The sequence below is a fragment of the Anolis sagrei genome, chromosome 4 (assembly GCF_037176765.1).
Source record: "Anolis sagrei isolate rAnoSag1 chromosome 4, rAnoSag1.mat, whole genome shotgun sequence".
NCBI lineage: Eukaryota > Metazoa > Chordata > Lepidosauria > Squamata > Dactyloidae > Anolis > Anolis sagrei.
Window position 1 is genome coordinate 78,618,776 of NC_090024.1, and position 25,503 is coordinate 78,644,278.

General features: G+C 39.4%; 1 protein-coding gene across 1 annotated transcript in view; it reads right to left on the reverse strand.

Annotated features, from left to right (window-relative positions):
* Nucleotides 1-4,910: 4,910 nt before the first annotated feature.
* The window catches only part of CDKAL1 (CDK5 regulatory subunit associated protein 1 like 1), a 284,435-nt gene continuing 263,842 nt past the window's right edge, over nucleotides 4,911-25,503 (reverse strand). The window contains exon 15 of the mRNA XM_060774897.2: nucleotides 4,911-5,520. Within this exon, the coding sequence (XP_060630880.1) occupies nucleotides 5,329-5,520 (192 nt within the window). The 3' untranslated portion in view covers nucleotides 4,911-5,328. The remainder of the gene's footprint in view (nucleotides 5,521-25,503) is intronic.

The window sequence follows — 25,503 nt, forward strand, 5'->3', positions numbered from 1 at the left end:
AATCTAGAGCTGATGTGGTCTATCCAATTCAATTTTCTGAATCAGCACTCCAAATAAATCCAGGAACAGGCCTAAAAACCAAAGACACCTAGGCGCTCCCGGTACCGGGTGCCACAAGGAATGGCCCCACTCATGGTGAGGGAGGAGGAGAAGAAGCAGTCAGGAGGCTTGTGGTCACGCCTTTCATGGGTAGTCAGCCTCTCCCCTCCTGGCATTCCCCTTGCCTCAGCACTATAAGAGGGCTTTGAGAAACCAGTCTCTCTCATTGCAGCAGTGTAATGGTGAGGCCACGGACCATATTTTCGTTCTTGGGGACCACAGGTTAGGAACCACTGTACTAGACTGAAAGTACTTGTAGACTGTAGGTGTATGATCATCCCATTGTTTGTAAGGCACCATTTATCTTATTTTCTATTTTGTAATTATACATACATTATCTTGTAAGAGCCAGTATGGCATTGTGGTTTGATTGTTGGCTTAGGACTAAGGGAGACCAGAGTTTAAAACCTCACTGGGAGGCCTTGGGAAAATCACAATAAAGGTGACTGTAATCCTCGGGGGGGGGGGGTCTACTAAAAAAACTGTATAATAGGGGTGCAGTTGTTGAAGGCATTTAACAACAACTAGTACATTATATAGGGATGAAATCTCTCACCTCTCATAATTCTCCACCAATGTTTGCTGAGGATATAACTAGTCTAAAGTTAAACAACAGCAAGAGAACCAGATTTGCGATAGAAATGTGCCATACATTTCTAACATTTAGATATACAGTATATGCAGGTAGTATCTATAATTTCCAGATTTAAGTCTCACATCCTATTTTGTTGAGGTGCTTTTGTTAGGCTTCAAGGCTAATTCCTCCATTTTTTGTTTGGATTGGGGTCAGCTGTAGACATTTGTCACTTCAAAGGATGTCAAACCACAGTAGCTGAATACATATCTATTGTCAAATAGCACCAAAGTATAAGGGAGCAGCGGGTGACAAATCTCACATTGCCAGTGTATGAGAGACTATTTCTCCAGCAAGATGAGTGAACTAGGCTTTGTGGCACCTTGAATTTGCACATATTATGACAGGCTTTATTCCCCCCACCTTCCCAAAATGTACAGGGTATTAATTTTTTTTTTACAGACCATGCATATTAGAAAACATCCTGTGTGTGGGCAGACCCCTGCTGCTCTCCCACATGTATTCAGATGTAGTGGAAATCTGGAGCTTTTTAAGTTGTCAGCCTTGTACACAGGGCACGAGGAATTCTATTTTCACTCATACCACAGTGAGAGATTAGCAGCTTGAAATCACTTTGACAGTTTGTTACTCTATTGCATACTGCAGGGAATTTTAATTCCAACCTGTGAAATTGTAATTGCTTCTCAAAAAGAGGAGAGGGATGCTGGGTAATGGCCACAACCACGCTCAGTATCAGAGTTGCCAGTTGCTGCCACTTTAGATATTACTTGCTGTTATTCAGAAATCACTCCAGCTTTCCATATGGGAAGCTGAACTGGGAAGTGAGACTAAATTAACAGGAACTGTCAGATGTTCTGAAATCAGGAGGCAGAAATGTGACAGGGGTGGCTGAGCTCTCCTCCAAATGTTCTTATTTGTTCTCTCCCCGCATCCCAAATCATGCAGTGTTGTACTTTTCCACATCACGTTGTCTGTAAATTAATACCTGATTTACATCATCAAATGAAAGACTTAAGCAAAAACCCTCCTTAGACATATTTACAAGAAACAAACAAAAATGATGGAAAGACTGTTCAGAGTGAAGATTTCTCTGTTCAGATGATGCACAGCAAATGCATTTAGTCACTTTTGTTCCTTGCAGGTGGCCTTTCATTTTGTTAATCACTTTGTGTAATTTATTCACATGCTTCTCAGATCTGTGGACAGTTCAATCTGTAAGATATAAATGCAGATATTAGGCAAAGTGAGTTCACACTTGTGTGGTTGAGCCATCTAGCAATCCTTTCCGGTTAGGGCTGTAGTGTCTTGGAGCTCATTTTCCACACATCATGGCTATTTTCAACTGAGCCAGTAGCTTCATCCAGGTTTTGGCTGTAGGAAGCCTATTGGGTCTGTGTTCTTCTTTGGTTGGCTTCTACTGACTACAATGTATGAGGGTATTAATATGAGAAGTATGGGAATCAGTGTGAATGCAGACAAACCATTGGCCACAATTCTATGTTGGTTTGTGTGGGGATAACTCCCAATGAGTGCAGTGGGACCTGCTCTTCAGTAAGCTTGCATAAGACTGAATTATACAGTAGGCCCTTGGTATCTGCAGAAGATTGGTTCCAGCATCTTCTATGGATACCAAAGGATGTGCATATTCACGCACCTATTAAAATGGCAAAGGACAGCAGTGGAGGTGGCAGCACGTCCTGACTGCCGGGCACCTGGTAGCTAGGCATTGCCACTGCCTCCACTGCTGCCCCACACCATTTTTGATAGGAGGATCCTACAGTATAAATGAATGGTTCTCAACCTTTGGTCCTCCATTTGTTTTAAATGTCTATTCCCAGAAATCCTAGCTGGTTTACCAACTGTTAGGAATTGTGGGAGTTGAAATCCAAAACACTGGAAGGATCAAAGCTTTTGGAACTACTGGTATATACCTTGCTTTATGTTTGCAGTCTCTTGTAAGCCCTGTGAGTCTTATATAGGAAGCTCCTATTAAGACGTTGTTTGGCAACAGTTGGGGCAACCACAAGTACCACAAACCACTATAGGTGGTTAGCATACTCCCCACCATGGATTCAAATGTGCAGTATTGTGTACATTAGGATGGGTTGAATCCACAGATTATGAGGTGATGGTTCAGACTGGTTCATTGTACATGGTTTTTTAAGATTCCCAAATGTGTTGGGCACAAAAGATGAGGACATAGTTTCTTGTACCTCGACAATGAGATTCTTCTAGGTTGCACTGGAAGGTGTTCCAGATTTAGGTACACAAGTGACCATCATTGTTGAAGGAAGAATAGTTGACTTGCTGATCTGGGACCTAAGCATATCTCTGCCACTACCCATGGGCTTCTACTTCAAAGTAATCACACATGGCATTGTGCTTTAATGTGTATGGCTCTCAGGCTAGTCTGGATGCCAGAACTCTTGTGCCAAGAAGATTCCAGAAGCACAGTATCTTTTCTTCCTTGTAAAAGGCAAGGAAGAGCAAAGGCACCCTCACTAGCCTGGTGTCATCCACCCTTAGCTATGTTCCTGCATCCTTGTTTTCACTGGTTATGTTTGCTAGTGCCTCTCAACATGCCTGCTACAGAAAATGCAGCTGGCTCATCTCCCTCTCCCAACCCATACTATGAAACTCTACTGAGTGGGCTTCTTGCTCTACCCAGGTGATCAAGTCACCTTGAACAATGTGATCTGAACAGGATCTAGGACAGTATTTAAATTTCAAGATTGACATACTTGTACTCCCATGAACATTGAAGAAATATATAACAATATAGGCAATATTCACAACTCAGTCCAGTATGGGAAATTTGAATATTTAAGGCAAGAGAAAAAAGATGGCATGGTTATTTTTTGTGGTCCCTGTGCCTCATATGAATGGGCCTGTATTCCACCACTGGAATATTCTTGAGCCAAGTGGTCTTGGCAAAACTCCACTCTGTCCTTTCTTCCTCACATTGCCTATTGCACCATGTATCTCATGGATCATATCCCAGGGCTTTCTTGGTTTTTACTGGAGGTGTCCAAATGACGTCTCTGGTAAAAACAAATTAATTTGGAACACACCAAGGTTTCTTACCGGTTATATTTTGCAAGCCCTGTTTTATCCTTCTTACATCCTGTTTTTAACTGTTGAATTTTACAGTGTTTTGTATAGATGCTTGTTAGAAGTTGTTACTTTAGTTTTTAACATAACATGATTTTTTATATTGGCTTCTTACCAGTAAATGTGCAGTTCCTAGCCCACGTTGCACTTGCACCGCTGCACCTCACAATGTAGATTTTGCACACTGTTTTACTCTGTTTGCATCCTACTTTTAACTGTTGGATTTTACAGTGTGTTGTATAGATCTTTGTTAGATGTTGTTTTTGTTGGTGGAAACGCATATGACCATTTGTTGGAGCATTAATAAATTGATTGATTGATTCATTAGATCCGAATTAATTTGATATCCCATTAGATCCTGGCCTTCCTGAAAGGCCCAGGTTTAATCGGGTATTTGGCCTGTGGGGACTCAATTCTGGGTAGTCCTGGGACTATCCAGGGGTGAGTCCCCATTGCCATATTGCACATTTTGCCCACCCCTTCCCCCAGGCCCCAAATTTACCCCTAAAAGTTAAAAAATGTACTTGCTGCCATAAGCCCCTTCTCACCCCCTCCCCAATCTCCTGGTGCATCATTTCTTTATGCCAGGAGGGCACGAGGAGTGAATTTGGGACTTTAATCAGGATGGCATGTCACCCCCCCCCCCCGAAAGTTGGAGTTTTTTTGGTGGAGTGGGGACTGAAATTCATGCCAAATCAGATTTTTTTAAACCTGCTTTGGTGTGGATTTTAGTTCTGTCTGGAAGCACCCTCAGCTTCTCTTTATCTATTATAAGAGCAACACCATCTGAAATGTCCTCTTAACTTCAGCTGAGGTTTTTACTCTGCTTTAGTCTTGTCATACTCCATCTTCGTAATTGCAGTATTTACAACTTTTGACGTAAGAATTTTGAATCGGGTATTTTAATGCACTGGATCCTGTCTGGGCTTAGACACTACGTAGAGTCAGCTCTGATTAGTACTTGATGGAAGACAAGGTACTGTCAGCTGAATTTTAGAGAATGGGACTGGGACAACTACTTATGGATATGCCTCACTGATGGAAACCCGATCAAAAGCCCACAAAAGGCACATGCACATACATTTAAATACAATAAAGACATGCATAAAGTAAAAAGAGGTTTAATAATGATTGCCGTACAAGGGGATGATCAATTACTTGCCCTATGGAAAAATATTTTAATAATTTATTTTTCTACAAATGTATGCCTATACATGAGCAATAATGAAAATTTCCCTATTTTCACAACTGCCACGCAGAGACAAATATATCATGTATATATAATACATATATATATAGCCAACAAGTTCAGAAAATGAAAAATTGAGATGTGGAAGTCATTAGAACACACCAATAATTTGATCTTACAAATCTAAGCAAAGAACTTATGCCAAGTCTAAGCAGACTCTTATCCAGGTTGCGATGATCAGGTAAGGCCTTGAAGTAGAAATGATCATCACCCAGTGTTCAACTATGACCTTTTCAGTGTCTTGATGAAATCGCGACCCAGTTTGGATTCTCTCTTAAACCCCTCCATAGTAAAAGGCAACCAGGGCGGCGAGAAGAGCCACACTCAACGGCAGCAGCTTCAATAAACTTCCCCCTTGTTGCCAAGGCAACTGCATCGCCATCCTGTGGCTCAATGGTACTTTTTGCCTCTCAGCAGATGGACGGGCTTTCGCTTCCGAGCCATTCTCCAGCGCATGTCTGAACTCCTGTGGAGAAATGCAGAAATTAAATTGAGAATAGCTGCAAAGAACATTTGGCATGGATCGAGGACAAAAGACGTTTTCCTTCAACTCCGAAGAAGCCAGTCCCTCTTGGGCCCTCGAATAAATTACAGAATGAAATTCAATTGCACAAAACAAAAGGGCCGATGCTGCTGTTATGCGGAAACCAGCCTTTTCAGTTAAATTAACTGCTAAAGCAATAAAGCTGTTAAGTTCGTTTTGGACGAAAAACCCCACTGGTTATATATTAAAGTCATGCCAATTAATTTCAGGTTGTATTTCCTTTGCTGCAAAAGGCAAACCTGTAGTGATAAAGGGGGCCTTTCCTACTGCATTGCACCACTAAATCCGAGGGTTATTTTTTTGGTCCCATCGTATGCAAGCTCTGCGGTGTCCTCACATCTTCTCTACAGTTCTTCCTCCATCTCTCTCAGGAGGTGGCTGCACTAAAGCATTCACCCTTTCGATTACGTTCCGAGTAAATATTTCCACACAGGGTTGAGGTCGAAACTGTATGGCTCTCCAGGTATTTTCTGGATTGCAGTTCCCAGCAGCCCAAGCCATTTGAGTCAACGGTAAGGCAATCTGGGAGGTGCAGTTCCAACATGGGCCAGACTAATCCCTTCCCTGATGTAGGGAAAAATAAAAATTGAAAAGCATGGGGTGAATGTGGGTGTATCTCTTTCACTATATGAAAACAAGGTGCTGCAGGTATAGTGGGAAACCATGGTCAGGTTCCTGTTTCCTAGCAACTGAAATATTTCCAAATGCAATGATTTCAGGTGGCTTATTTATACCCCTGTTTTATATTTCCCCCTTACAAATGCCATTCTGGGTGAAATTCAGGTGGCCTTTAATCACTCTTTCTTGTTTTTACTGCTCGAACAGACAAATATGGCCAATTCCTCTGAGAATAAAGAGCTTACTGTTGTTTCCCACATTGCCCTCCATATGTCCTACCCTCAGGACTCTAGGAAAAAAAGGAATACTAGACAAAACCTTCTGGCATCATCATAAATCTGAGCAAAGGTAACACAGCGGCCTTTCTCCCCATTATTTTATTATGGAACATGTCTGGGGCTGCATCTACACTGTAGAATTAATGAGGTTTGACACCACTTTAACTGCTGTGGCTCTATGCTATGGAATCCTGGGAATTGTAGTTTGGTGAGGCATCAGCACTCTTTGGCAGGGAAGGTGGAAGACATTGTAAAACTACACCTCCTGTTATTCCATAGTATTAAACCATGCCAGTTAAAGTGGATTCAAACTGCACTGATTCTATAATGTAGCTGCACCCTAGGTCATTTGCCAAACCCAGGGACTTATTTTAAGGCATGGAGAGGCTCGAGGGGAATATTTATTTGAGGCCCCTTCCAGAAGTTAGTGTGGTGGAGTGGTCAGTAGGATGGATGGAGACTCGTGGAATCTAGCTAATTAGGCCCTGCTTAGACACAAAGTTCACTAGGTGATACTTTGGGCTAGTGGTTGACTCTCAGTTTAGCCTTCCTCTTGGGTTTGTTGTAAAGATACAGCACAGAACAGGAGAGATATTACTAGAAATGACCCAAACTGTGACTGAATACAAGTGGACTGGGTTGTCAATATTATATATTTTTTTTGTTTTCCCCCTCTAGGTTTATTGAGCTAGTGGGATTCTGCTAGGAATGACTTGGCAACAAAGCTGTAATGCTAATGCGACCTCCTCCTTGCATTAGCCCTCCTCATAGTGAGGTCTGGGACAACCACCCCTTGCAGTACCCCACCTCACTGCCCTGATTATGTCTCTTTGCAATGGAAATTCTTGTGTATGCTATTGGGCATCACAGTTCACTTATCATTTTAGCAAGGGTGCATTATATTTAACTATATCATGCTCAGTCACATCTTTACTGAAAGGAGGTAGCCCATGCTCACATTGTCAATATGAAAATGTTGTGATACATAAATTCCTCCATGTTAAATATAACCGTTTCTCAATTCAATAAGGAGTATTTAATTCATCTCCAGTACTTCAACTTCTCCAGGTTTTTGTAGGAGTGCATACTGGAATAGTATGGGTAGAATCCTAGAAAAGGTAGCACAGTGGAGATATTTGCGGTGGCAAAGGAAGAAACAACAAGAGCCTAGCAAGCTCCTTATGAATATGATGAATCAAATGGAAGACCAGGTATTATGAGAACACATGGAAAGGAATAATTTTGCTTGAGAGTCCAAAAGTGCGAGGCAAAAACCTGGAACTTCAAGCCATGGCTTTTTTTGTGTGTCTGCCAGGAGTGACTTGAGAAACTGCAAATCGCTTCTGGTGTGAGAGAACTGGCCGTTTGCAAGGATGTTGCCCAGGGGACGCCCAGATGTTTTGATTTTTTACCTTCCTTGTGGGAGGCTTCTCTCATGTTGCCACATGGGGAGCTGGAGCAGACAGAGGGAGCTCACCTGCGCTCTCCCCGGATTCGAACCTCCGACCTGTCAGTCTTCAGACCTGCTGGCACAAGGTTTTAACCTGTTGCACCACTGGGGGCTCCTAAGCCATGGCTGATACCAAATGAGAGACTACCCCCTGGGGACCAAGAAGACGGGGCAACTTGGAAGGTGCTGAACAGACTGCGTTCTGGCACCAAGAGATGCAGAGCCAACCTTAAGAAATGGGGCCACAACATGTGAGTGTAGAGCAGAGCAAACTACAGACCACCTATTACAATGCAGTCCGAGCCCTGCCACATGCACAATGGAGGACCTCCTTATAGGAACAACAGAGGTGCTCCAAGTGGCCAGCTTCTGGTCAAAGGACATTTAATATAATGCCAAGTTTTAAAACTTTGGGTTTTTTAAAATACACTTCAACTGTACCCTTGGTTTGCTTCTGATACGATAAATAAATTTTGCTCAAAGGTTGGCTCCCATACAGTGCTTCTCCAGGCAACAACTGAGGGCTATACTTCCTCACAGCACCTCCTTGCAAAAGGACTGAAACTTATTTTCTCTAAAAGCCCTCTAGAGAGCATGGGGGGGTTAGCTATGTTTTGCCCCACTGGACTATTGTAGGTTCAAGAAAGACCACTTTTGCAAAAGGAAGTGACCTAGATGGCACTTCTGGATTATTTTCTGTTTTCTTTAAAACTCCCCCTAGGCTTAAAATTGTCAATAGGAGTATTGCATATTTCTATGCCAGAAAAAAGTCTGGTATATGAATTCATCGTGGGTGCTTGAAATGAGTGGAACCTATGGCAGGGTGAGCCAGAAAGGTGAAGAAAAGGAAAAAGAAGCATAATGCGTATGCCATGTAAGGAGAGGGGAAAATCAGAACTCTGTCCACCATTAAGTAGAGACTACTAGATTTCGCCACAAAATATTACTTATATAGATAGCTATTTCCACACAGTGACAGGCAGAGTAATTAAAATCAATTGCCTAATGAATCTGAAAAATTAATAACTGGTAACAACTATTTCATTCCCGGAGTCAAACCTAATTAACCTTTATACGGAGAAATAAACTGGAAACCACAGAGTGCCAATTATTAAACATTTTACTAATTTGCAACAAAAGCTAGCTCATAATAGACTTCATCTTGTAGACTGATTAAACTTGGAAGAAAAGCTTGCACAGAATAGTATTCACTTGAGGCATCTAATTATTTCCTTGGATGCCTATTAGGTTTTAAAATCCCATTATCAATTTACCATATACTTTACATCCGGTGAATCATCTTTCTCCTAAGTATCAAAATTTCACAATTATTTAATATATTAAGCATAGGCGGATACCTAATTTGATCAACATTACCAAAAGTAATAGTCTAATAGTAGGTGTTTCAACACGACCAAAAGAAGTTTAATGGGTGACAGCAGACATCTTTTGCTGCAGGATCCATTCTTCAATAGTTTAGCGAAAGACAAGAATTTTTGCATGATGAAAGGACCAACATTTAAGTTTACACATTTAATTTGAGAGTAAGTCCTATTGAATTCAACAGGACTTGCTTGTTAATTCAAGGACTGTACTATTGACCTTTTTCATCTGGTGAGCTAATATAGACAAGACATTTCATTTCAAAAGCCTCTGTGACATGTAAAACTGCTTGAGTAATTACAGTATGTCTATCTGAAAAAAAGTTGATTAGGACATTGTACACATTCTTATTTGTTGATATTGTTCTCTGCTGTCAAGTCAACTTTGATTTATGGTGCCACTATGATGCCACAGCTCATCAACTTCTCTGTTCAGTTCTTCTGAACTTGTAAAGGGACTGGACCAGGCCCGTAGCCAGGATTTCGTTTCCGGGGGGGGGGGGGGGGGGTGTGTGATTTTTTTTCAGGGGGGTTCAGGGGGGGTTGAGTTTCGGGGGGGGGGCTGAATCTGAGTGAAAGAGGGTCTAGCCTAGTAAACCTTTTGTATCATTACCCCAATACCCCATGCATATGGGATATATTGAGTATGGTGATCAGATCATGATATGAATAAACATAAAGTTTAAATTATGCACCAGTAAGGCCTTTTCGCAAACCACCGTGAGAATTTCGGGGGGGGGGGCTGAAGCCCCCCGAGCCCCCCCCCCCCGGCTACATACCTGGACTGGACTTAGCACAGCAGAGTAAACCGCTGTGCTGCAGAAAAATCCATGATCATCTTTCTTATTATCTTATTTTCTGCAAGTAATATGGTCTCATCTGCATTTCTAGGAGCCCCCGGTGGCGCAGTGCGTTAAACCCTTGTACTGGCAGGACTGAAGACTGACAGGTCACAGGTTCAAATTTGGGAAGAGCGTGGATGAGCTCCCTCTGTCAGCTCCAGCTCCCCATGTGGGGACATTCAGAGAAGCCTCCCACAAGGATGATAAAACATCAAAACATCCAGGCGTCACCCTGGGCAACGCCTTTGCAGACGGCCAATTCTCTCACACCAGAAGCGACTTGCAGTTTCTCAAGTTCCTTCTGACATGAAAAAAAAAATATCTGCATTTCTTAGTTGATATTTCTTTCCCAAATGTTCATGCCTATTTCCTCTGAGTCCGGTTCAGCTTTCCATATTATATGTTCTGTGAATAAATTAAACAGAAAGTGTGATAAAATGCAGTCTTGTCTGATCTCACTGCTATTCTGTTTGTCTATTTTACATCCCAAAAGCGACTTCTTCTTCAGACAATGGCTAATACATCCTGACATTTGATGTTGTGAAACATCTTCTTTATTAAAAAAGCAATCCATAATTTCTCATGATCTGCATAATAAACGCCTTACATTCATAATCATGGAGTTATAATAATGTATTTCCAGTAAAAAGAATTAAATTTCTACAGATCTGGAATAAATATAAATTTAGAACACGAACCCTTACACCTCCCCCGGATCAGTAAGTGATTAAATTACTAGATCAATAATTTCTGAATCTAACACTTTGAAAAGATTATGTGGGTGGAATGGCTTATGCAGATAATATTGATTTGCTTGTGGACAGTAGGATGTGATAGCATTTCTTATAGTTCATGGTGTTTTTACACAGTGTGCTAATCCTCCTGGACTCCTATGAGGAACCCCTGGTTATAAATCAAACAGACAGTTTCAAATACAACCTAAGTGAGGCAATAGGTATTTCCCTTGGGAATTTCCCTCATATTAGATCCTATTTATTTAGACTGGTTCTTTTTAAGGTCAGATATCTAACTAACAGCCATAACAAGCTTGGAAATGGTAGTATTTACCATTGAGAAGCAAATCTTTTGAAAAATCCACAAAAATCTTGCAAGAGTAAAAATGTGAATGAGCAAAAGATAAATAAACATACATAGTGACATATATTCTGGAATTCATGAGAATAAACCTATGAAAAGAGATTGATTTAGGACCTTTCCCTTAATTATGTCAATAAATTACTGCAAGTTTATGAGAGGATGTGATCAAGCCCTTCCCACTTTACATTTTCCTTTCACTCTAACCTCTATTACACACCTTATCCCTTCTTCCTAACCTATTCCAACTGTTCAGTGACTTGTGAGCAGGGAAAAGGAGATCTACTACAATAATCAATGCAGAAAATTAGAAGAAGACATTCAAATAGGAAGAATAAGAGATCTCTTCCACAAGATCTGAGAAATCAAGGAGAAGTTAAATCAACTGTGGGAATGCTGTATGATCAGCAAGGAAACACAATGCACAAATCAAGTAGACATAACAAAAAATGGGAATACTACATTGAAGAACAAAACTGCAACTACCAGCATTTCTCATTATTGACTAGGGCGTTACTGATAAGTGCAATGCAACAATATCTTGAGTGTGATACAATTCTCAGCCGTGATCTATACCCAGTGGTACTCAACCTGTGAGTCACCAGGTGTTTTGGCCTACAACTCCCAGAATTCCCAGCTGTTAGGATATCTGGGAGTTGAAGGCCAAAACATCTGGGGACCCACAGGTTAGAAACCACTGATCTATACCAATAATTTGGTCTACGATACATTATATGAAGTGATGGCCTCTACGTATATCACTCATTTCACTCTTCCCAAGCTGATGCTCTTTAGTTGTTTTGACTATAACGCCCACAAAATCCTAATAAGAAAGGCCAGTGATCACGAATAACGGAAGTTGTAGTCAAAAATAATTATTGGGCACCAGATTGAGGAATGCCGATTTACATAGGCACTACCTGTGCTGCATTATTTATTTATTTATTTATTTATTTATTTATTTATTTCCAACATTTCCACCCTGTCCTTCTCAATCCCTGAAGGGGGACTCAGGGCGGCTTACAACGGAAACAATTCAATGTCAACCACAAACAACACATTACGTACAACATTATACAAAAGATAAAATGTTAAATTAAAATACATTTAAAACATTATTATTATCATGTAGCCAAATCAAAGTCTGATTCAGCAACCGACGATCCAGTCCAAAGCCTGTTATAGTCAAAATTCCAACATTATGATTACTGCCAAATCTACTGTCCAAAGGTCTGGTCCCAAAACCATGTTTTGAGCTTCTTTCTAAAAGAGAGGAGGGATGGAGCCGACCTAATCTCACTAGGGAGAGCATTCCACAGGCAGGAGGCCACCACTGAGAAGGCCCTGTCCCTTGTCCCCGCTAAACGCATTTGCGAAGAGTGCAGGACTGAGAGCTGGGCCTCCCTGGATGATCTTAAATTCTGAGGCGGGACGTAGAGGGAGATACATTCGGACAGGTAAGCTGGTCTGGAACCATACAGAGCTTTATAGGACAAGACCAGCACTTTGAATTGTGCTCGGAAATAGACCGGCAGCCAGTGGAACTAATATTACAGAGGGGTAGTATGTTCCCTGTATGTCGGTCCAGTTAGTAATTTCCCAAAATATCGTGCATTTCCCAGGTTTGTTAATTGGCCTTCCTTTTTAATTTTTTACATATATTATGAAGGTAAATCTCTTGAAACTCTTAAATCTTACTGGAGAGTTTTGAAAAATTGATTTCTTCATGTTAGATTTACATGAAATCCATTAAATGCTGCAAAGCTGTTTTGTTTTGGCCATGACGACTGAGTTTTAATAATTAATTATTTCATTTTTTTAAATCAATGCAGCATGAAATATAACATTTTTTTTCTGTAAAAGAAGTAATTGAAAAAGGAGACCAATACCTGTTCAGTTCCATGGGGGTTTGTTAAACAGAATAAGAGAAGGAGAAAGGAAATATATGTAAAAAATAAAAATAAATAAAAAGGAAGGCCAATTAACAAACCTGGGAAATGCATAGTTTTGGGAAATTCCCAGAGTCTAGTGAAAAATTCCCCAACTAGGAGGCAAATAGTCAATACATCAATGAAAGTGAGCTTTCAACTAGTTTTGACGGTGGCAGCAGCAGAAACATAAGGTTTCACTAATAAGGTATAATATGAATTATTAAAATGCTTAGTGTATGATCAAATGCATTTCAGATTATTTTCTGAATAATTCTGTCCTGATATATGCTCTTATTCAGCCACGCTGATCCCCATCTTTCTGAGGCACCTGAATTAAACTGCAACCCATGCATTAAATCTGCAATCAAAATCTGAAATTTGCATCTGTTTATCACAGCAAAAGTTTTCAGGAGACTTTCCCGTGTCATTAAGCCCAGGAAATCTGAATCACCAAGCACAGAAACAGGTGTGCATACAAAGACTCATTATTTTCTAGACTGGCAGAAACATACATACATACAAATGAAAAACATGATTAGAAGAAGAAAAGAACATGTCCAGACATGAACTTACATTGTCCTAGTGTCTACAAAGCTAGTAACTCTTGACTATGTCATGGTATTTTTGAGAGATGGACCTTCTTGGTTATTTTAGTCCTCACTTTTTCCGGGGTGGAAATGAAAGCTGTCCATAGAAAATAATGGAGAAATCTAAATTATGACGATAGCTCTGGAGAGAAGGCAGCAAATTTAAGATTACACCTTTAGTATGTTAACGTAAGGGAATATAATGAATTTAAAATAATTGCTCTCATTTCACTAAATGGTTCTGGACCGGCCTACCTTCGTGATCACATTCCCCCCTATGAACTTGCGCGATGCCTTCGATTTTCACTCCTTGCACTTGGCCTAGCTCGCCCTCGTCTAAATTCTTGTATTGTTTTTTAAACTCTGTTTTATTATGTTATTGTTATTATGTTATTGTTTTATTATGTTACTGTATGAGCATTTTTACTTGATGTTGTCATGTGTCTTGAATGTATTTTATTTTGTTTTATTGTAATTGTTTGGGCTTGGCCCCATGTTAGCTGCCTCAAGTCCCCTTGGAATAAAGTAGTAGTAGTAGTAGTAGTAGTAGTAGTAGTTATTAATATTAAAACTGAATCTATATTGCTCCAATTTCTTTCCTTATGTTTCCCCACTTCAGTTTTCCTTTTATCCTACACTTTCCCCCTTTCATAGCCTTCTTTGATGACCTCTCCATATTGTGGCCCTTACCAAAAGCCTCCAAATCTCCTCTAGATGCTACCTTCCACACCGAATTGCAAGCATCTTTCTAATCCTCTGGACATATCACTACTGAATTCAAGCATGCTACTGTTACCCCTTAACCCAAATATCCCTTGATAAATAATCTGTGACCCATTGCCCTCTCTGAACACTCATTTGCTCTTTATCCCCTGTGTCACAGAGCATGCAGCTTGCTCTTTCTCTCTTTACTCTCTCCTCACGTTCTTCTTTTGACATTTCTCCAAAACCTGAGCACTCCATTAAGTCTGCTCTTATCAAAACCACCAGTGATTTCTCTGCTAAATCCAAAGGTCTTTCCTCAATCCTCCACATCCATGACATGTCTGCCTGCTTTTGATACTGTTGATCACTCATCTTTGCTTGACTCTCCATTCCCTCTTCCCTCACCTTTTGGTTTAGGTCTCTGTGTTTCCATTCTCACAAAATGAATCTAACCCCTTTATCTCCTTATAGGGAAGCTTCCCCTCTACTTCTTTCTCTCTACTAGGATTCCTACAAGAAATCCTAGTAGAGAATATCTGTATCATGCTCCAAGTTCTCATGCTAATGTCAGGGGTTCCAATGGCTGATGTGGGATTCAAATAGTGATTAACCAAGAGCAAGTCCGGCAACAGAGAATTCAGCATCAATACAGCCTTCTTTATATCGAACTGTTATGGTTCCATTGTCTTCTAATATTGTTAAGTAGTTTGGGTGGCAGCTGGCATACATCTAAACACCTGGGGGAGTGACTTGAGAATCTTTTAATTTCATGCTTAGTCAAGTTTAAAAGTCGTTAACAGAAACTCTCTCACTGGAAACATCAACTTCTGGGAATTGTTTTGAAAGGCTTCCCTCACCTGATCACTACTGGGACAATCTCTTTAAAAAGCTCCTAGTGCATGTTGGAAAGATCTGTGCTGTCTGAAGGTTGCGGTTAATTTATATTACTTGGTCAAATACAAGGTGTTGGGAATTTTCTGGGGCCTATTTCCAAATGACCGCTTTTTTTTCAATATTCAACATGTGTCCTATCTGGAAGGTCTGATTGCCAACATATATGCATCTGACAAAAATATGGTTCTGATTTTGTATATTTCTACATTCAGTATTCACCAATATGATCTGTCCACTTTCTTGGGCAAAGCATACACATTTCTAGAGCAGAAGCAACACTGCAATCTTTGTCTGCAAAACTATAATCTCTTTAGTCTCTTCCCACAGCTGTTCCCAACCCCCTCTGAATCTTAAACAGATTTCCCTCTCTATCTTCCAATGACATGTCTCTTCATAATCTGGTTATTTGATGGCCACAACCCTACATATCTGCATGCCAGTGATATCATTTATGAGAGAGAGAAAATAAACGTATTTCACAAAACATAAAATGTAGAGCAAATAATACTTTTCAGTTTAAATAATAGCTTTGTTCCTATCTAGTATTATTACAGTATTCACCACTTAGAATGCAGAAATAGGAACCTATGTGAAAGAAAACCTGCTTACAAAGATCTGTTTTAATGGGCTGAGAAAAATTATAATCTAGCAAACAGTAGATGATTAGGTGATTGAATCAAACTCATGCGGTAGGTTTACTAATGACAAAAGAAATGACAACTTATCTGTTAATTTGTTTTGCAACCTCTAGATTTTAGAAAATACACAGAAAATCATACTTCTAGGACTGTTGTTATCTATCTTGTCTCCTGAAAAGATTACAGATAAACCAAAATACTGTTATCAGGAAAAGCTGCTAGATTCTTTGTATCTGTTCATGAACCTATTCATTTGTGTTTCCAATGAGATCGCAAATAATGTGAAGTTGGCATCTTATCGCTCATTGCAGTACCTTAAATATCTGTCCAACACCCTTGGACTCAGCCTGCAAAATGGAATTTTCGTTGAACATTCAAACGCTCAAGTTCTTCTAATATAAAGGTTATCCAGATGTGAAGAACAGCCTTTTCTCCCCACTTCTCCTAACCTCACTTACTGGAGGGAAAGAGCTCGCAGCAAAACAGCTTATCAATATGTAACAGCCAGGCAACCAGAGGTATGGCATAATTATCTTTGCAAGAATGCTTTTTAATACTCATGCATCACTAAGATTAGCAAAAGTAATTCCTCTCTCTCTGCAGGTTAGTTACATTAAATCATTTAAAAATGTTTACGGTGGAAACAGTCTGTTTGTACCGATTACATATGATCTTGGAGGTTCTAAGCAATACCATTTCTTGTAAAATATGAGAAGCTGACTCTTCTGATGTGTTTATAAGCTTAGCAGGGATGCTTAGAGCCAACTCTCTGAGCCTATTCCAATCATTTTTGTGAAACCCAAAAATAGTCTCATAGAAACTGGTCAATGACGAAACTACCTATCAAAAATCAAATGAAAGAAAAATGTGCAAGAAAACCTAGGAGGCATTCTTGAAAATGACAACCATATGAGACAGACATGGAGGAGAAAAGAATACAAACTTACAGTACAATCACCTTGTGACCTTGGCTGGTTCATGTTTTGAGATGTTATTTTTGGCGACTACGCTCTCAGACTCAGAAGGCACCACAACTGTAGTTTTATACGCTAAAGTGATCTCTGAGGAAACAGGAGTTTGATTTCTTTCTCTGAGGGAATTCTGGGCTATTAATCTGTGCTTGCAATGTTCCCAGGCTCTTTGTTTATGTGCAGACATGCATGTTAAACAGTTTGGGTAGGAAAAAAGCTTCCAACAAGATAAGCACCATTTCTAGTGCTTATCACGTATAATAGCCTTGGAAAGAAAGGAGAGTATGTTGCTCCTAGAAGAATTTTTTTTGAATAAAATTATCTGGATCCCTCATGCACTCGTTCTTCAGCAGCTGTTTCTAAACTCAGATGTGCTCAGAATGTGGAAACCCAAATAGTTTCCTGGTTTAAATGCTGGTCAACTGAGGTACAGAGAGTGCAATACACATTCCACCAAAAGTCAATTAGATTGAGGGTTTCCATGGTTTTGAAATATGCTTTTGATAGTGATGTATGAAATAAGAATATGCAGAATAACCTTCCTCTGAGAACTATAGCCACCATCACCATCAGCCAAGCAGCTGGGCTTTAAACCCCCACCGGTTCCAGCCTGCAAGGAGTGTAGCTCAAGAAGATCAAGAGGGCAACACATTTCTCACTGCAAATATATACTAACAGCAATCTCAGTTCTCCAACTTCATGTAGCCAAAATGGGTTGATACACATAGCCGTGTGAGATCTCAATAGTGTTGCAATATCCAAATGTTTCTGGACCACAACTCCCATCAGCCCTTGCCTGCAAAGCCAATGTTGAAGGATTTTGGAACTTGTGGATCAACAACACCTGGATGACCACAAGCTGACCCCCTCTCTTATTTGTAGCAAATTTCTGAAGTCAGGCCCATGAACAAGTGTAAACAAAACTTATTGAATATGTAGTATTTACAATGAAAACTGGTCCAAAGTACACATGTGCATGGAGTGGGGATGGTCTTATAGAGGAATTAATGTACCCACATAAAATAATAGCCAGTAAAATGACTGTGTGTTCCTGCATAGCGGGGAGTTGGACTGGACGGGTCTTGTGGTCTCATCCAACTTTATGATTTTATGAAAGCCATGTGTATATAAATGATGAGATTAAATTGAAAAAATGAATAATTCATTCATAAAGTTGACCATCATCTTGCGTCAACAATAATATTATGAAATGACATAAGAAACTGATTTGATTACAACACAATATTAAGAAAAATCACATTGCATTTTGGTAGATAGGATTATGAGAAGCCATGGTAAACTGCTCTTACTCTAAAACTGATGTGAAAACTTCTGATCTCCTCATGACCATTTTGGAGAAAAGAAACTGCAACAACCTGTAGGAAAGACAGACTTGGCAACATTTTAAACCATTAAAAAGGGTTTCTACAATATACAAAATGTAATTTATTTTATTCTTTAGGACATTACTGTAGGAGAAAATATTGCTTAGCTTATTTGTTCTGTATGATAGAAGTTGACTGAAATACTTATTCCTTATTTATGCTCTACTTCCAATTTTTGTGCTATAATAATAATAATAACCACAGTTATTGAATAAGAAGTGTTTCAAAAAGTAGAAAGCAGTAGTGGATAAAATTTACTCAAAGAATACCTTCTGCTATAAAGCCTAAGAAAAAGTAATTTAATATATACAATATATACAAAATGTAAACATTATTATAACACTTCTTTTCAATATGGATTGTTCCATGTATGAGTTTCCTTGGTAAAAGCATGTAAAAAATAGATCTAGGCTAGGAATTTAATGGTGCAAAATCTTGAATACTTAGGACTGAGAGAGTGAAAACTAGAAAAGGTTTTTGGATACTTTTAACAGTTGCGTAGAAGAGGGAGTTTCAGCAGGGTTTTCTTCTTACCGGTTGTGTGACAAGCAAACCCTCCTGAAATCCCCTCTTCTACACAACCACTGACGGCACTACAAACGCTCTCCAATTTTCACTCTTGCAACCTTATAAGTACCCCAACCAATATGCCAAACAAAGACCTCAGATTCTTGGATCACTGCAAACCACATGCTGACTTACTTTGCATGAACAAAAGATATGTGATACACTCCATGGTGTTTTTTTTAAAAAACAAACACCCCCCCCCTAAAGTTCTACTTGAGGTAACTCACATTTTTCATTTTTAACATTGCACATTTTGAAGAAAACCAAGTGCAAACTAAGGGCTCACTAAAAAAACCCCCCAAAACCCCCAAAACAAAACAAAACATAGCATTCCTTGAATTGCCCTCTATATGCAAATATAATATTGCCCTCTATATGCAAATATAATGCACGTTCATATTTCTTATTCTACTTTAAAATAGTATGATGAATTTCTGAAACCTACACACACCTATCCAATACTTTAAAAACAGATATATGTTTGAGTTGTTGTGAGTTTTCCGGGCTGTATGGCCATGTTCCAGAAACATTATCTCCAGATGTTTTGCCTGCATCTATGGCAGGCATCCTTAGAGGTTGACATATCTGTGGAATGTCCAGAGTGGGAGAAAAAACTCTTGTCTGCTTGAGGCAAATGTGAATGTTGCAATGGGCCACATTCCACAGATATATAAATCCCATTTTCCTAGTTTCCAATAGACTTCACAACCTCTGAGGATGCCTGCCATAGATGTGGGCAAAACGTTTGGAGGGAATGCCTCTGGAATATGGCCATACAGCTCGGAAAACTCACTAGTATTCCAGCCATGAAAGCCTTTGACAGTGCATAGATATATGCTTATCTTAATTCAATAATTCAAATTGATAGTAAATGACAGCAAACTCCTTGTTCTGCAAATAAATTAAATACAAATCAATTATTCAGTCGGTAACAACCTTTCTTTCTGTTTCATCCACAGAAAGATGGAACTTCAGTCTTCATGTAAGTTCAAAATACAGTTTCAGGAGACACCCTGTTCTTCTCATACAGAGGCTCTAGTTCAGTTTTTTTTTTTACAATCTTATTACTACAGAGAAACCCCTGAAATAATGTTCACACCTTGGGAACCCTTGTATAATAATAATTATTGTCTATAGGTAAAACAAAAATCCTCTTGTGGATCCCCTAGCAACGTCTTTCAGAAACCTAGCGCCTAGGGTTGAGAAATCCTATTCTACGTGGTGTTGCTCCACAAAAAGGCACACAGATATACTTTCAGGTGGCAAATGTCACAAATCTAGGAGGAAAAAAAGTGTCCCCATGATATTCATGCAAGAGGGATATGCAGCTTCCACCATTTCCTAATAACAAGACATCAAATCCTCTTGCACTAAATGGGCTGGAGAACAGACAATAGGACATTGGCTCCAAATCAGTTCTGTGCTTAATATAGCAATGCTCTTTTGGCTCAGTAGAGGTGTAATGTCATCACCATTCAATGAAGAAGAAAAATAAACAAGCTACTAAGTTTTACTGGCATTTACTTACTTTGTGCTTCATGACAATCATGCCAAAACTAAGGGAGAACCTCGGCATTAAACTATGAGAAATAATATTAATGGTAGATGAAGAATGCAAGCATGACTGGTTCATCCAAGGGGTAATAAACATATGGAATGAGTTATGCCAAAATGCAAACCAAACCCAAGAAAAATTAATTCCAGAGATGCAGCTATTTCAAGTGCAAGAGTATTTTGGGCATACAAAAAAGGGAACTAGGATTATGACCCAAAATGAACATGCAAAAACTGTAAGCAGCGCTTACTATTTTTATATTCAATTAGAGATTTCTCATGAAACCATCTCTCAGACTGACAGTGTTCTTGTCTGATGATTCAGCTGGATTTTATCAAAATAATCCCTCATGATTTTCTCCTTGGGGCCATGAAAGCTTCTCCTTCCAACTATACACTCATGAAGATATTTTAGAAAACAATACAAAAACAATACTCCTTTTACTTTCAGGACCCAGAAAATTAAAAAATACAGTTTTGTAATTACAGGGGAAAGTCACCGCTATTTTTCTAAGACATACTCATCCTAAGATGGATATGCCTTTTAAAACTCATAGATATAAAGCCCAAGTGGGACCTATGTACTGGGGTGCTGCTTAAGGTCTTAAATTGAGAATTACGTCTGAAGTTATATTTTCCTGTTTACTTTTTATTGAGGGAAGCTGGGAAATGACTTGGACATGCTCTGTAATGTATTTCAGATGGTTATGAAACCGCCATACCAGAAAGCACACAGGATTCATGTAACATTCACACATCTTGCTTGCTCCTTTCCTTCCAGACTAATAATTTTTCTAAAACAGTGTTACTGAAAATCTAACAATAACACACATGGTTTAAAAATGAAGATGTAAGTTTAGCAGGCTGGATCCAACATTTTCTAACTCTGATAACACTATGTAATACGATTTTTGTTCATCGGTTAAAAATGTTATTTCCTAATTGGTTCTATGATAAAAACACAGGAAAAGTTTATTAAACTGCAAAAACTTTGTTTGTGCAGGACACCCTGCAGCGACTTTTGCTATAGTTTTTCAATGAATATCTGATAGAGTCTCAACCAATTCAACATAGTTTGTGGCAGCAACAAAAACAAAAATTTCTGGAGTATAACAACCACTTTCAAAGTAAGTACTGCACAATTAAACAGGAAATAACACTTTCAAACCAGGAACATTTTTTTCAAATTTTGTTACGTGGTGTAATAACTACCTTTCTAAGGGAAAGATTTGTTCCAATGATGAAATTGATTCCTTCTCTGGAGAAAAGGAATTTTTGGATTCTGTGCCTCTCCGTCTTTCCGTTTTCTCTCTACTGTTGGAACTGTCAATGTAATACCTATACTAAACAAACAGTGTGTTAATATTTATCATCTTAAACGTGTTTCACTCTTTGTTACGCTCATTAAATGTTTAAGATGGATGTCACACAATCATAAAGCATTTCTATGCTAAAAGCAGAAATTGATATTCTGACTGAGTGTGAAAAATAAACTCAGGCTAAATTCTAGCAAGGAAAATCAGCTGAAGGAACTGTTTGCATCCTCAGAATCTAGAGGAGGTGAGTTCCCTTTGCTTCTTCCCTTGGCCTTGGTGGTTCACGCTCTTGTTACATTCCGAATAGACTACTGCAATGTGCTCTATGTGGGGTTGCTTTTGAAGACTGTTTGGAAGTTTCAAGTGGTCCAATGGGCAGCAGCCAGATTTCTGACTGGGGTAGCATACAGGGAGCATACAACCCCCCTGGTTGTGTCTTCTACTGAGCACAATGCAAAGTGCTGGCTTTAGCCTATAAAGCCCTAAACAGATTCAGTTCAGTTTATCTGTCTGAATGTATTTCCCTCTATGATCTACCTCAGAGATTAAGATCATCTGGGGAGGCCCTGCTCTCGGTCCTACCTCCTTCACAGGTGCGGCTGGTGGGGATGACAGACAGGGCTTTCTCAGTGGTGGCCCCTTGGCTGTGGAATTCCCTCTCTAGTGAAATTAGAGAAGCCCCCTCCCTCCTGTCCTTCAGGAAGAAAGTATAAACATGGCTATGGGACCAAGCTTTTGGATAACAAGTCCTAGTGCAATAAGAGAATAAGGAATAGTGAAATGACAAATGGAACAGCCCGGGATCATGATTTTGGTGGCTGTAATTTTAATTATTGTTTTAAATTGACTTGTTTAATGTTTCTTTTTTAAATCTAACTGTATTTTATTCTATGTATGTTTATGGCATAGAAATGCTGCCTACTTGTGAGCCCGCTCTGAGTCTCCTTCGGGGTGAGAAGGGGGGATATAAATACAGTAAATAATAAATAAATACTGCAGGCCTCCATTATTCCCCCACCCAAATTCTCTGAATAACCTCTTAGGGCAGGTTTGGGGGCAGGACCAATACCTGTCCTAATCTAGATTTGAAGACTGTCTTCAAAATGTGTTTAACAGTCCTCCCTCTCTCAGGTATAAATAAGATTTGAAACACTGAAGAAGTGGTGTAGTGGAGGGGATGACAGTATTGTCCTCTACAGATATGAATTCTGCTCCCCATGAAACTTTCCTTCAGTCCATAAATTTCTAGCATTGCAGAAAGTGATATTCTGAAAATAATTTACACCTAGAACTCCTACATTTCTGCCTTTGCCTTGCCAATTTAGCCTGTGCTTTTTATTTCAACACCTAAACTGTATTTCTAAAATGCTCAACTGAAGCTTTAAATTACTACAATGCTAGAAATTTGATCAGCGAAGGAGTATTTCATTGGGAGAAAAAGATTTTTGTGGAGAGCAATCCTCTCATTTTGCCCTTCCTCGCAGCTACAGCCCCGTAGATCAGTTTAAGATACTGCTGACAGTATACGTTAAGAAACACCAAACCTCTCTTCTAACAGTTTAAGCACATGAGACCACATGAATCAGTAACTACAGCACACATTCTGAAATAACATGCCCTTGCTCCAATTTGCAGATTGGCCAGGGCCCAATTCATACGACTAGGCAACCACTAAGTGACCACATGAAATTCAAACCAGGTAGATGCATCTCTACAGCATGAACGTCTCTGTTCAGCAAGTCATTCAGATCTGCTAGTTGCACCATAGCAATGCAGAACTATTTTTACCTAGCAAAAGTTTGATGAAATTTGTATGATAGACACAGTGGTTTACTTAATGAGTGCTTCCAGTGACTTGCCATGAGGAGCAGTCTTCATGCTATTTATCACTTCAAACAACCAGCACACAATTTATTGCTTTTCCAGATCGGATCTTATTCTGAACTTTAAAGGTCTAAAGAAAATTAGACTTTGTTTGATCTGTAGAAAGTGTCCAAGGCTTATGTACGTAATTCCTTGATGAGCAAATTCTTAGTAAAGAATGCTAAAGCACTGTTTTAAATTACTTATTCCCATTTTTGACCTATATCCTGAAGATAAAAAAACCCAGTTATAACCAAGACAGCTTCTGAACCAGGTACTCTAGTAATATTAACAACTCAGTTTTTCATAAATCATTATTTCTGCTCATCATTCCTCTTCTATCTAATATATCCATAATTTGCTGATTCCCCCAGCTACAAGATTGTGGGCAGTATATATTTTCATACGATTTCTCTTTTCTTAAATGTAGAATTACTTTTAAATAGTTATATGCTGCAGTCAGAGAAAATGAATGTTTCATAACATGCACATTGTGCTGTTCACACACCAGTACAACTATTCTCATTACTGTATATATAAGACGACTGGGTGTATAAGACAACCTCCAACCTTTCCAGTTAAAATATAGAGTTTGGGATGTATTCGCCGTATAAAACTGCCCCTCTTCCAACGCACACCAAATAAAAATAAAAAAAACACATCAGATTTGATTTCAATATGGCAATTTTCCTATTACCATACCTCCATCTCTGCCTGTCAGATCTCACACATGCATGCTGTTTCACTACAGTCCTCTGGAGTGAGATCTGAGAGGTAGAGAAGGAGGTACAATACAAGGGTGGGTCAGACGGGTGAAAGAGGCATGTTTTTCTGGGCACAGCCCCACTCTATCTCTTTTTTCCATACACTGGGTGTTCTGGATACCTGCAGCTTGCTCCGCCCTTGTTACATCCTGAATAGATGTAACCTTCCCGGTGAGGTGCCTCCTCACCTCATCATCAGGTCCGTGTAAAGTCACTTCTTTCTACGAATACAGGTAACTGGATTTTCTTCTACTGTACTTGAACAGTGCCACCATTGCTACTTTCATACGGTCGCCGCATATGGCGGGGATGCGGCCACGGCTGTTTTTGAGCTCCCCCCACCATATGCGGCGACTGCAGATTCTCCAGTCTGATTCAGAAGTTTCAGCACCTATCCTATAAGATGACACCTGGTATGTAAGATGACCCCCGACTTTTAAGAAGATTTTCCTGGGTTAAAAAGTAGTCTTATATGCCAGAAAATACAGTACTTTTGAGAAATGGGGGAGAAAAGAATTACTTTTTAAAATTCCAGCTAAAATGTATGACTTAGCCAATGATTTTTTAAAAGGAAACTTACAATTCTGCTCCACGTGTTATGAGAAGCCGAACGCTATCCTCTACTTTCTGTCCCAATGGGTTGAACTATGTGGATTTCAATCACATTTAAAATCCCAAGTGGGCTTACCCCTTAACCAAGAAATTATATCTCAAACAGGAAGACAAGTCAGTGCTTGTTCTGACTTCAATGAAACACCAACTAAGAGGCTTTCATCATCTAACAGCATTAACCTCTTTGTGCTGTTCAAGCAAGGGGCATAATTGTCAGTGAGAGAAAAGGAGATGCTGATGACAAAGTTCATTACGACAAGATGACAAGACGGAGTCATTGGGGATGATGGGGCATAAGACAGTTCCAGAAGCCATGCTCAGCAGAACTTATCCTACGGTTTCATGTCATAATAGTATCAAAGACACCTAGATAATCCTTTTAGTTAAAAAAAATTATTAATTTCTCACGGAAATATGGTAGATAAATTAACAAATAATCCAGAGTTGAATGTA